Genomic DNA, 13,659 nt, shown 5'->3' with positions numbered 1-13,659 from the left:
ATCCTGCTCATCAGCTACAAGAAACCTCTGACCTCTGAGCTGCTAATGAGGTTTTTTTGCCTCAAATTACTAAGTCCTTCTGTTCAAAAACCTATTTCCCTCAATGAAATGGAAATAAATGTAAACACATTTTTTAAGGTAGAATTCTTGATTTTCCTTTAAGATGAGAGTCAATTTCTTTTTAGGTGGGCAAACCTAGAACAGCAGATGATCAAAAACTTCTCTCCTCCACTGTATACTTGTGTGTGAGTCTGTCCAGGGTGTTTCCCGGCTTCACTCCAGCAACCCTGTGATCCTTAAATGGGAATATAATGGATGGAAGAATGTTTGTCAGTTTTTAGGTGACTTTTGCTTCCTGGTTTGTACATTTTTCCTCGTTACTTGATACCTCTGGAAGCAGCAGAGGTCTAAACAACAGAAAGAAAGGATGTGTAGAAAAAGCACAGCCTCTGTAAATCTCCACCAATAAAAGCTCTAGAAAAAGTGATGTCAGTGAAACAGGAGGGATTAGCAGCCTTCAAGAACACAGATCGATGCCTTCAATGACACTCCTGATTGATAAACTACTGACAGTCTGGGTAACGGTTATTGATGAAACTTGTTATAAATTAAACTTGCTAGTTTGTTTAAGTTTTTTAGAGATCATTCAAGTTTTCTTAAACATGTCAGAGAATGAGCCCTCATGCCAGTCGGATGGAGCGAGTTCTGGAGCCCTGCTTCCAGAAACGAGCTCAAAGGAAGTTCAGGCTGAAATAAAGTACATTCAGCCTGAAGGGTTTTATAAAGCTGGAGTTTAAATTCTGAGTTTGTCTGTGAAGCCAGTGTAGGAGGCTAGTCTGAGGAAACCCTGAGTGTAGTTTAGGCTCCTCCCACTTGAGAGTCTTTAGGATCTGTGAGAATCCCTGGTTCAGTTCTGCAGTCACTGAAATTATTCGGAGACGATTGTCGGAGTGCATTACTTAGATGCCGTTTCACCAAAAGAAGATGTTTGATGTGGATGTTCTGTCACTGCATGCGGCGCTGATGCAGAGGACAAGTTCTTCGTGTTCTACCTTTACCGATGTTCAGAGCTGAAATCTGACTCCATGTTTTTCAGAGAGAAGAAGCCTTCCTGCGAGCTCAGAGGGAGGCTGAGAGGAAGAGGGAGCAGAGGGAGCTGCTGCACCTTCAGGAGGAGCAAGAGAGGCTGCAGAGGAAGAAGGTACGCCGCCCTAAACTCTGCTCCACTGTCCTGTTTTTAACTTCAAGTATTTGATCAATTCTAAGAAATGAATCAACAGGAGACTTTTTGTTACGGCACGTGTGTTTGTCCTTTGTGAAATGGAGTCTATTTGGTTTTCAGAGAATCGAGGAGATCATGAAGAGGACGAGGAAGAGTGACGTGGAGTCTCCATCTGCTGCCTCCAGTACATGTTAAACACACACACACATCTGTGTGTTTGATCTGGTGTGGATGGTGTTTCCTGTACATCTGAATGTGGTCAGTGGCTGCAGTGTGACTCAGCAGCTGGGAGAGGCAGAGGAACACTGCCCCCTGGTGGTGAGCTAAGTGTTCATCATCGGGACTCAACTCCCTGACCTGAAGTGGATGGCGGTTTTATGAAGACAGAGGGTCTCCCTGGTCATGTAATCTGATGGAGACGGCTAAACGGAACAAGCCCCCACCCCCACGAGGAGGGGGTGGGGGCCTCAGAGAGCTCCTCTGTCAGAGTCCTGCCCCTCCAGAGCCAGAATGAAGCAGACACAGACTCTTAACTGCTGCAGGGTTTGCTGCCTTCTTCTACGTCACATTTTCACCTTTATTATTTTATCAGTTGCAACACGTTTATAATAAACTAAAACTGAAAAGTTTCATGAGCCAAACCTTCATTCTCTACAGAACACACAGAGGGGCAAAAAGTATTTATTTAGTATTTAAGTTCTCCCACTAAAAAAGATGAGAGGCCTGTAATTTTAATCGTAGGTAAACCTCAACTATGAGAGACAAAATGAGGAAAAAATCCTGGAAATCACATTGTCTGATAGTTTATTGTTTTGTAAATTATGTTGGGAAATAAGTATTTGGTCAATAACCAACCTTTAACTTAATACTTTGTTTTATTTCTTTGTTGGCAATGACAGCAGTTTTCTGTAAGTTTTCACAAGGTTTTCACAAACTGTTGGTGGTATTTTGGTCCATTCCTCCATGCAGATCTCCTCTAGAGCAGTAATGTTTTGGTGCTGTTGCTGGGCAACACAGACTTTAAACTCCCTCCAAAGATTTTCTATGGGGTTGAGATCTGGAGACTGGCTAGGCCACCCCATGACCTTGAAAAGCAGATCCTTCGTTCCCTAGGCAACAGTGTGTTTGGGATGGTTGTCATGCTGAAAGACCCAGCCATGTTTCATCTTCAATGTTGATGGAAGAAGGTTTTCAATCCAAATCTGACCATACATGGCTTCATTCATTCTTTCCTTTACACGGATCAGTCGTTCTGGTCTCTTTGCTGAAAAATAGCCCCATACCATGATGCTTCCACCCCCATGCTTTACAGTAGGTCTGGTGTTCTTTGGATGCAACTCAGCATTCTTTCTCCTCCAAACAGTAGAGTTCTTCCCAAAACGTTCTATTGTGGTTTCCTCTGACCATAGGACATTCTCCCAATCCTCTTCTGGATCATCCAAATGCTCTCTAGCAGACAGTAGACGGTTCTGCACATGTACTGGCTTTAGCAGGGGGACACGTCTGGCCCTGCAGGGTTTGAGTCCCTGGTGGTGTAGTGTGTTACTGATGGCAGCCTTTGTTACTTTGGTCCCAGCTCTCTGCAGGTCATTCTCTAGGTCCCCCGTGGGGTTCTGGGATTTTTCTCACCGTTCTTGTGATCATTTTGACCCCATGGGGTGAGATCTTGGGGGGAGCCCCAGATGGAGGGAGTCATCAGTGGTCTTGTACGTCTTCTATGTAAGGGTTAATGGCCGACGAAGTGTGCGGTTACTACTTTTTAACGCTTTACAGCAGAACTGAACAGAACCACAGACTGCAGCTTTACAACAGAACTAAACAGAACCACAGACTGCAGCTTTACAACAGAACCAAACAGAACCACAGACTGCAGCTTTACAGCAGAACTAAACAGAACCACAGACTGCAGCTTTACAACAGAACCAAAAAGAACCACAGACTGCAGCTTTACAACAGAACCAAACAGAACCAGAGACTGCAGCTTTACAACAGAACTAAACAGAACCAGAGACTGCAGCTTTACAACAGAACTAAACAGAACCAGAGACTGCAGCTTTACAACAGAACTAAACAGAACCAGAGACTGCAGCTTTACAACAGAACTAAACAGAACCAGAGACTGCAGCTTTACAACGGAACCAAACAGAACCAGAGACTGCAGCTTTACAACAGAACTAAACAGACCCACAGACTGCAGCTTTACAACAGAACCAAACAGAACCAGAGACTGCAGCTTTACAACAGAACTAAACAGAACCAGAGACTGCAGCTTTACAACAGAACTAAACAGACCCACAGACTGCAGCTTTACAACAGAACCAAACAGAACCAGAGACTGCAGCTTTACAACAGAACCAAACAGACCCACAGACTGCAGCTTTACAACAGAACCAAACAGAACCACAGACTGCAGCTTTACAACAGAACTAACCAGAACCAGAGACTGCAGCTTTACAACAGAACTAAACAGACCCACAGACTGCAGCTTTACAACAGAACCAAACAGAACCACAGACTGCAGCTTTACAACAGAACTAAACAGAACCAGAGACTGCAGCTTTACAACAGAACCAAACAGAACCACAGACTGCAGCTTTACAACGGAACCAAACAGAACCACAGACTGCAGCTTTACAACAGAACTAAACAGAACCAGAGACTGCAGCTTTACAACAGAACTAACCAGAACCACAGACTGCAGCTATACAACAGAACTAACCAGAACCACAGACTGCAGCTTTACAACAGAACTAAACAGAACCACAGACTGCAGCTTTACAACAGAACTAACCAAAACCACAGACTGCAGCTTTACAACAGAACTAACCAGAACCACAGACTGCAGCTTTACAACAGAACTAACCAGAACCACAGACTGCAGCTTTACAACAGAACTAAACAGAACCACAGACTGCAGCTTTACAGCAGAACTAACCAGAACCACAGACTGCAGCTATACAACAGAACTAACCAGAACCACAGACTGCAGCTTTACAACAGAACTAACCAGAACCACAGACTGCAGCTTTACAACAGAACTAACCAGAACCACAGACTGCAGCTTTACAACAGAACTAAACAGAACCACAGACTGCAGCTTTACAACAGAACTAAACAGAACCACAGACTGCAGCTTTACAACAGAACTAAACAGAACCACAGACTGCAGCTTTACAACAGAACCGAACAGAACCACAGACTGCAGCTTTACAACAGAACTGAACAGAACCAGAGACTGCAGCTTTACAACAGAACTAAACAGAACCACAGACTGCAGCTTTACAACAGAACCAAACAGAACCACAGACTGCAGCTTTACAACAGAACCAAACAGAACCACAAACTGCAGCTTTACAACAGAACTAACCAGAACCACAGACTGCAGCTTTACAACAGAACCAAACAGAACCACAGACTGCAGCTTTACAACAGAACTAACCAGAACCACAGACTGCAGCTTTACAACAGAACCAAACAGAACCACAGACTGCAGCTTTACAACAGAACTAACCAGAACCACAGACTGTGCCTTTACAACTGAACCAAACAGAACCACAGACTGCAGCTTTACAACAGAACCAAACTGAACCACAGACTGCAGCTTTACAACAGAACTAAACAGAACCAGAGACTGCAGCTTTACAACGGAACCAAACAGAACCACAGACTGCAGCTTTACAACAGAACCAAACAGAACCACAGACTGCAGCTTTACAACAGAACCAAACAGAACCACAGACTGCAGCTTTACAACAGAACCAAACAGAACCACAGACTGCAGCTTTACAACAGAACTAAACAGAACCACAGACTGCAGCTTTACAACAGAACCAAACAGAACCACAGACTGCAGCTTTACAACAGAACCAAACAGAACCACAGACTGCAGCTTTACAACAGAACCAAACAGAACCACAGACTGCAGCTTTACAACAGAACTAAACAGAACCACAGACTGCAGCTTTACAACAGAACCAAACAGAACCACAGACTGCAGCTTTACAACAGAACTAAACAGAACCACAGACTGCAGCTTTACAACAGAACCAAACAGAACCACAGACTGCAGCTTTACAACAGAACCAACCAGAACCACTGACTGCAGCTTTACAACGGAACCAAACAGAACCACAGACTGCAGCTTTACAGCAGAACTGAACAGAACCACAGACTGCAGCTTTACAACAGAACCAAACAGAACCAGACTGAAGATTTACAGCAGAACTGAACAGAACCACAGACTGCAGCTTTACAACAGAACCGAACAGAACCACAGACTGCAGCTTTACAACAGAACCAAACAGAACCACAGACTGCAGCTTTACAAGAGAACAGAACAGAACCACAGACTGCAGCTTTACAACAGAACTAACCAGAACCACAGACTGCAGCTTTACAACAGAACTAAACAGAACCACAAACTGCAGCTTTACAAGAGAACAGAACAGAACCACAGACTGCAGCTTTACAACAGAACTAACCAGAACCACAGACTGCAGCTTTACAACAGAACTAAACAGAACCACAGACTGCAGCTTTACAACAGAACCAAACAGAACCACAAACTGCAGCTTTACAACAGAACTAACCAGAACCACAGACTGCAGCTATACAACAGAACTAAACAGAACCACAGACTGCAGCTTTACAACAGAACCAAACAGAACCACAAACTGCAGCTTTACAACAGAACTAACCAGAACCACAGACTGCAGCTATACAACAGAACTAACCAGAACCACAGACTGCAGCTTTACAACAGAACCACAGACTGCAGCTTTACAACAGAACTAAACAGAACCACAGACTGCAGCTTTACAACAGAACTAAACAGAACCAGAGACTGCAGCTTTACAACAGAACTGAACAGAACCAGAGACTGCAGCTTTACAACAGAACCAAACAGAACCACAGACTGCAGCTTTACAACAGAACTAAACAGAACCACAGACTGCAGCTTTACAACAGAACCAAACAGAACCACAAACTGCAGCTTTACAACAGAACTAACCAGAACCACAGACTGCAGCTTTACAACAGAACTAAACAGAACCACAGACTGCAGCTTTACAACAGAACTAAACAGAACCACAGACTGCAGCTTTACCACAGAACCAAACAGAACCACAGACTGCAGCTATACAACAGAACTAAACAGAACCACAGACTGCAGCTTTACAACAGAACTGAACAGAACCAGAGACTGCAGCTTTACAACAGAACTAAACAGAACCACAGACTGCAGCTTTACAACAGAACTAAACAGAACCACAGACTGCAGCTTTACAACAGAACCAAACAGAACCACAAACTGCAGCTTTACAACAGAACTAACCAGAACCACAGACTGCAGCTTTACAACAGAACCAAACAGAACCACAGACTGCAGCTTTACAACAGAACTAACCAGAACCACAGACTGCAGCTTTACAACAGAACCAAACAGAACCACAGACTGCAGCTTTACAACAGAACTAACCAGAACCACAGACTGCAGCTTTACAACTGAACCAAACAGAACCACAGACTGCAGCTTTACAACAGAACCAAACTGAACCACAGACTGCAGCTTTACAACAGAACTAAACAGAACCAGAGACTGCAGCTTTACAACGGAACCAAACAGAACCACAGACTGCAGCTTTACAACAGAACCAAACAGAACCACAGACTGCAGCTTAACAACAGAACCAAACAGAACCACAGACTGCAGCTTTACAACAGAACCAAACAGAACCACAGACTGCAGCTTTACAACAGAACTAAACAGAACCACAGACTGCAGCTTTACAACAGAACCAAACAGAACCACAGACTGCAGCTTTACAACAGAACCAAACAGAACCACAGACTGCAGCTTTACAACAGAACCAAACAGAACCACAGACTGCAGCTTTACAACAGAACTAAACAGAACCACAGACTGCAGCTTTACAACAGAACCAAACAGAACCACAGACTGCAGCTTTACAACAGAACCAAACAGAACCACAGACTGCAGCTTTACAACAGAACTAAACAGAACCACAGACTGCAGCTTTACAACAGAACTAACCAGAACCACTGACTGCAGCTTTACAACGGAACCAAACAGAACCACAGACTGCAGCTTTACAGCAGAACTGAACAGAACCACAGACTGCAGCTTTACAACAGAACCGAACAGAACCAGACTGAAGATTTACAGCAGAACTGAACAGAACCACAGACTGCAGCTTTACAACAGAACCGAACAGAACCACAGACTGCAGCTTTACAACAGAACCGAACAGAACCACAGACTGCAGCTTTACAACAGAACCAAACAGAACCACAGACTGCAGCTTTACAAGAGAACAGAACAGAACCACAGACTGCAGCTTTACAACAGAACTAACCAGAACCACAGACTGCAGCTTTACAACAGAACTAAACAGAACCACAAACTGCAGCTTTACAAGAGAACAGAACAGAACCACAGACTGCAGCTTTAAACAGAACTAACCAGAACCACAGACTGCAGCTTTACAACAGAACTAAACAGAACCACAGACTGCAGCTTTACAACAGAACCAAACAGAACCACAAACTGCAGCTTTACAACAGAACTAACCAGAACCACAGACTGCAGCTATACAACAGAACTAAACAGAACCACAGACTGCAGCTTTACAACAGAACCAAACAGAACCACAAACTGCAGCTTTACAACAGAACTAACCAGAACCACAGACTGCAGCTATACAACAGAACTAACCAGAACCACAGACTGCAGCTTTACAACAGAACCAAACAGAACCACAGACTGCAGCTTTACAACAGAACTAAACAGAACCACAGACTGCAGCTTTACAACAGAACTAAACAGAACCACAAACTGCAGCTTTACAACAGAACTGAACAGAACCAGAGACTGCAGCTTTACAACAGAACCAAACAGAACCACAGACTGCAGCTTTACAACAGAACTAAACAGAACCACAGACTGCAGCTTTACAACAGAACCAAACAGAACCACAAACTGCAGCTTTACAACAGAACTAACCAGAACCACAGACTGCAGCTATACAACAGAACTAAACAGAACCACAGACTGCAGCTTTACAACAGAACTGAACAGAACCAGAGACTGCAGCTTTACAACAGAACTGAACGAAACCAGAGACTGCAGCTTTACAACAGAACCAACCAGAACCACAGACTGCAGCTTTACAACAGAACCAAACAGAACCACAGACTGCAGCTTTACAACAGAACTAACCAGAACCACAGACTGCAGCTTTACAACAGAACCAAACAGAACCACAGACTGCAGCTTTACAACAGAACTAACCAGAACCACAGACTGCAGCTTTACAACTGAACCAAACAGAACCACAGACTGCAGCTTTAAAACAGAACCAAACTGAACCACAGACTGCAGCTTTACAACAGAACTAAACAGAACCAGAGACTGCAGCTTTACAACGGAACTAAACAGAACCACAGACTGCAGCTTTACAACAGAACCAAACAGAACCACAGACTGCAGCTTTACAACAGAACCAAACAGAACCACAGACTGCAGCTTTACAACAGAACCAAACAGAACCACAGACTGCAGCTTTACAACAGAACCAAACAGAACCACAGACTGCAGCTTTACAACAGAACCAAACAGAACCACAGACTGCAGCTTTACAACAGAACTAAACAGAACCACAGACTGCAGCTTTACAACAGAACCAAACAGAACCACAGACTGCAGCTTTACAACAGAACTAAACAGAACCACAGACTGCAGCTTTACAACAGAACCAAACAGAACCACAGACTGCAGCTTTACAACAGAACTAACCAGAACCACTGACTGCAGCTTTACAACGGAACCAAACAGAACCACAGACTGCAGCTTTACAGCAAAACTGAACAGAACCACAGACTGCAGCTTTACAACAGAACCAAACAGAACCAGACTGAAGATTTACAGCAGAACTGAACAGAACCACAGACTGCAGCTTTACAACAGAACCGAACAGAACCACAGACTGCAGCTTTACAACAGAACCAAACAGAACCACAGACTGCAGCTTTACAAGAGAACAGAACAGAACCACAGACTGCAGCTTTACAACAGAACTAACCAGAACCACAGACTGAAGCTTTACAACAGAACTAAACAGAACCAGAGACTGCAGCTTTACAACAGAACTGAACAGAACCAGAGACTGCAGCTTTACAACAGAACTAACCAGAACCACAGACTGCAGCTTTACAACAGAACTAAACAGAACCACAGACTGCAGCTTTACAACAGAACTGAACAGAACCAGAGACTGCAGCTTTACAACAGAACTGAACGAAACCAGAGACTGCAGCTTTACAACAGAACTAACCAGAACCACAGACTGCAGCTTTACAACAGAACCAAACAGAACCACAGACTGCAGCTTTACAACAGAACTAACCAGAACCACAGACTGCAGCTTTACAACAGAACCAAACAGAACCACAGACTGCAGCTTTACAACAGAACCAAACAGAACCACAGACTGCAGCTTTACAACAGAACCAAACAGAACCACAGACTGCAGCTTTACAACAGAACTAACCAGAACCACAGACTGCAGCTTTACAACAGAACCAAACTGAACCACAGACTGCAGCTTTACAACAGAACCAAACAGAACCACAGACTGCAGCTTTACAACAGAACTAAACAGAACCACAGACTGCAGCTTTACAACAGAACCAAACAGAACCACAGACTGCAGCTTTACAACAGAACCAAACAGAACCACAGACTGCAGCTTTACAACAGAACCAAACAGAACCACAGACTGCAGCTTTACAACAGAACTAAACAGAACCACAGACTGCAGCTTTACAACAGAACCAAACAGAACCACAGACTGCAGCTTTACAACAGAACCAAACAGAACCACAGACTGCAGCTTTACAACAGAACCAAACAGAACCACAGACTGCAGCTTTACAACAGAACTAAACAGAACCACAGACTTCAGCTTTACAACAGAACTAAACAGAACCACAGACTGCAGCTTTACAACAGAACCAAACAGAACCACAGACTGCAGCTTTACAACAGAACTAACCAGAACCACTGACTGCAGCTTTACAACAGAACTAAACAGAACCACAGACTGCAGCTTTACAGCAGAACTGAACAGAACCACAGACTGCAGCTTTACAACAGAACCAAACAGAACCAGACTGAAGATTTACAGCAGAACTGAACAGAATCACAGACTGCAGCTTTACAACAGAACCGAACAGAACCACAGACTGCAGCTTTACAACAGAACCAAACAGAACCAGACTGAAGATTTACAGCAGAACTGAACAGAACCACAGACTGCAGCTTTACAACAGAACCAAACAGAACCAGACTGAAGATTTACAGCAGAACTGAACAGAACCACAGACTGCAGCTTTACAACAGAACCAAACAGAACCACAGACTGCAGCTTTACAAGAGAACAGAACAGAACCACAGACTGCAGCTTTACAACAGAACTGAACAGAACCACAGACTGCTTGTTTTACAGCAGCAGGGATGGGTCAGAACCACCTCCTGCAGCTCAGATGTTTTACCTACAGACAACATTTGGAGCTTTTCAGAGCAGAAATTCATCACAGACCCTTTAGGAACAGAGAACGTGATTGTTTTTCTTCCGTTGTAAACATACTAACCAGGTTTATGTCCGTTCTGATTCTTTCAGCAGAAATTATTTGAAATCAGCTCATTTAAAGGTGTCATATTTGTCAGCTTTGACATTTTAACTTATTTATTCGTTTATCTAACAGGGACAGTGCACAGTAAAAGCATGGCTGCTATGCACCACAATAAGCCCCAAGGCTATTTTTCATCTGTAGTCCCTGCACAGGGGTTAGAAATAGTTTACCTAAAAACCTCACAAAATCAATAAAATACATTAATAGAAAATAAATAAATATATAATCAATCATTTAGAATACATACAAGTAATAAAAACATGCACCTCTTTAATTAAGATGTGCATTAATTTAATTAAATCTTTAAGTTAATGTGAATAAAAATGTGATTTCAAAGAAGGAAACATCTCTTCTAGACCCTGTGGTTGTAAAATTGTGTTTATATCTTCTAAAATAGTAATTTGCACTAACACCATTTTTTTTTACCTCTGCTGCGGTGAAGCTGTTTGTGCTCAGACGAGTCCATGTTCAGCTCAAACTTTTGCCTTGCAGTCCCTGACATGAAAGCTGAGGCTCTGGGGGCCTCGGAGGAGGACGCAGCCACCCCCGCTGAAGCCCCCGTCATCACACTGGGACCTCTGGAGAGCAGGAGCTACGTGGACGAGCTGTCGGATGGAGTCCAGTCCATGGATGTCAGGTACTGTCAGGAAACACGCCGTCACCTCCAGACGCGCTCCAACATGCTGTCTGTCTGAGGGAGAACCTGCTTTCACAAACTTACTTCAGAGTTTACCAAACTCAACCGATAATCTAGAATATTCTACAGGTTTGTTTTAAATGATATTTTATCTGAGAATCTGGCTTTCAGTTTAGGATCAAAAATGTCTTGTTTTTTGTATGATCCAGAATCTGAAACCATCATCTTGTTAAATCTGTTGATATTTTTTTTTTCATTTCATAATTTCCTATTTCTGTTTTTTTATGTTGGAACTTTGTCAACAACTAAGCATGAATGAATATGGCTCCAAACTAAAAGCATGCTAGTTTACTGTTGACCCGACAAGCCCACATTTCTGCAGAGTTCTGTGTCTCAGAACCGTCATGTAAACTCAATCCGACCTCAGAGCTTTGACTTCCCGCTCCGTCTCCGTCAGCCCCGTCTCCAGGGACGAGCCGGCCAGCGCTCAAGAGTTTTCCCCGGTCGCCGAGGGACCGGACGGTTGTCTCCTGGAGCAGCTCATGGATCGGGACTTGCTGGATCGAGGACAGCGTCAGGGAGAAAAAACACTGCCGTACCCTAAACTGCAAGCTGGCAGCGGGGTCGGAGACCTCAACAAGAACCTGCTGATCCAGGCCTACAGCGCCTCCTCGGAGTCCTCGCAGCTCATCCCGAGCGTCGGACCGGGCAAGCTGGACATCCAGTAGACAGGTGGAGTTTCAGTCTGATGGCTGTCGTTACCAGAACCTTCTTCATTTTGATGTTTTCTTTCCTCTGGCAGCTGAATGTGAGCCTGGAGAAAGAGAGAAAAAGCAAGAATGACAGTCATCTTCTGAAAAGAGAACAGCTGCTCTGGACCTGATCTCACCTGCAACCTCCCAAACCTGCTTTCTGACACATCTTCAGGAAATAGAGACCAGATTTCTTGGAATCAATCTCAGTCCTCAGTGGACATTTTTGCACGTTCCTCATTGTAAAAAAAAATGAGTAAAAGTTGGGTTTGGTTGTTTCTGATGACACCAGCTCCTCGTGTGTCAAACTTTATTTGCTTTTTCTCTCAGCCCTGCTTCTAGGGAGGCTGTAAATACACCCGTGTGGACGCTGGAGCAAGCCTTCAGCGGCGAGGAGAGCGGTGAAGACCCGGGCTGCCATGGCGGTTCCCTGTAGTGTCTGCAGCGACAGCCGAGTAGCGGAGCTGTTGTGTAGGCTGTGCTTGTAGCTGTGTTTGTCAGTGTCTCCGATGGTTCTTGTGCATTTAAATCAACACTGACCTTCCTGGCTGCTGACGGCCACGGTCATTCTTTTAATCTGATGTTAGTGAAACCAAACAAACCACCAAAACTAATGCTAACTGTCTTATTTCTATCTGCAGGACAGGATTTTATGAAATAAGAAATGTGTATTTCTCTGACACTGGCTGTAACCACACAATCTGCAGTTTATAGCGTGCACTGATCACCTTCAATCCTCCATCTGCACCTGAAATGTGTAGAGCTGGTTGTTTTGCTCTTCGTCACCTTCACCTCTGGTCACTGCTGAAGACCACCACAGATGCTCGTTTGTCTTTGTGAATCCACACTTTTGGTTTCCAAATGCTCTCATGGGGAAATGGATTGTTTGTGTTCTTCTGTGAACAGCAGAAGGTGAGACGATCCAGCTCTCTCTGCATCAGCATCCTCCAGACTCTGCTCAAACCAAAGCCTCTGCTGGGGCTCCTTGTATATGAAGTAACCATACAGGACATAGTCTTTATTCAAATGTTAGGATTAAACTGTGACACTGCAGCTTGGTGGAATATATCGATGTAGATGTGGCGCATGGAAACCTGCTGAAGAAAAAACCCAATAAACTTCATTAAACCGTGTTGAGTTTGTCCAAAAACATTCCATTTCTTTTAGCCGTGACGCAGAGGTAGAGCGGTCGACCTCTGATCGGAAGAGCGTTGGTTCGGTTCCTCCTCTCTTATAGGTTGGCGCCAGTGTTCAGCAGCAGAGCCGCCATCAGTATGTGAATGTGACTGTGAAGCGCTTTGGACCTTCAAGGAAGGTGGTACAGCACAATATGA

At 44.1% G+C, this 13,659-nt stretch overlaps 1 protein-coding gene across 15 annotated transcripts in view; it reads left to right on the top strand.

The window, feature by feature from the left end:
• The window catches only part of map7d2b (MAP7 domain containing 2b), a 40,347-nt gene extending 26,889 nt beyond the window's left edge, over positions 1 to 13,458 (top strand). For 11 of the 15 annotated variants that reach the window (XM_004080845.4, XM_020712424.2, XM_011488586.3 and 8 more), the window contains 5 exons: positions 1,097 to 1,201; positions 1,343 to 1,406; positions 11,429 to 11,573; positions 12,031 to 12,305; positions 12,376 to 13,458. In XM_004080845.4, the coding sequence (XP_004080893.1) occupies positions 1,097 to 1,201; positions 1,343 to 1,406; positions 11,429 to 11,573; positions 12,031 to 12,301 (585 nt within the window). In that variant the 3' untranslated portion in view covers positions 12,302 to 12,305; positions 12,376 to 13,458. The remainder of the gene's footprint in view (positions 1 to 1,096; positions 1,202 to 1,342; positions 1,407 to 11,428; positions 11,574 to 12,030; positions 12,306 to 12,375) is intronic. The other 4 variants (XM_078938834.1, XM_078938843.1, XM_078938841.1 and 1 more) reach the window with 1 other exon arrangement.
• The last annotated feature ends 201 nt before the right edge of the window (positions 13,459 to 13,659 follow it).

This window comes from Oryzias latipes, chromosome 20, assembly GCF_053564925.1.
Source record: "Oryzias latipes strain Hd-rR chromosome 20, Olatipes_Hd-rR_3.1".
NCBI classification, from domain to species: Eukaryota; Metazoa; Chordata; class Actinopteri; order Beloniformes; family Adrianichthyidae; genus Oryzias; species Oryzias latipes.
Note: the sequence above shows the minus strand (reverse complement) of the source record. Positions and strands in the feature narration are given on the sequence as shown.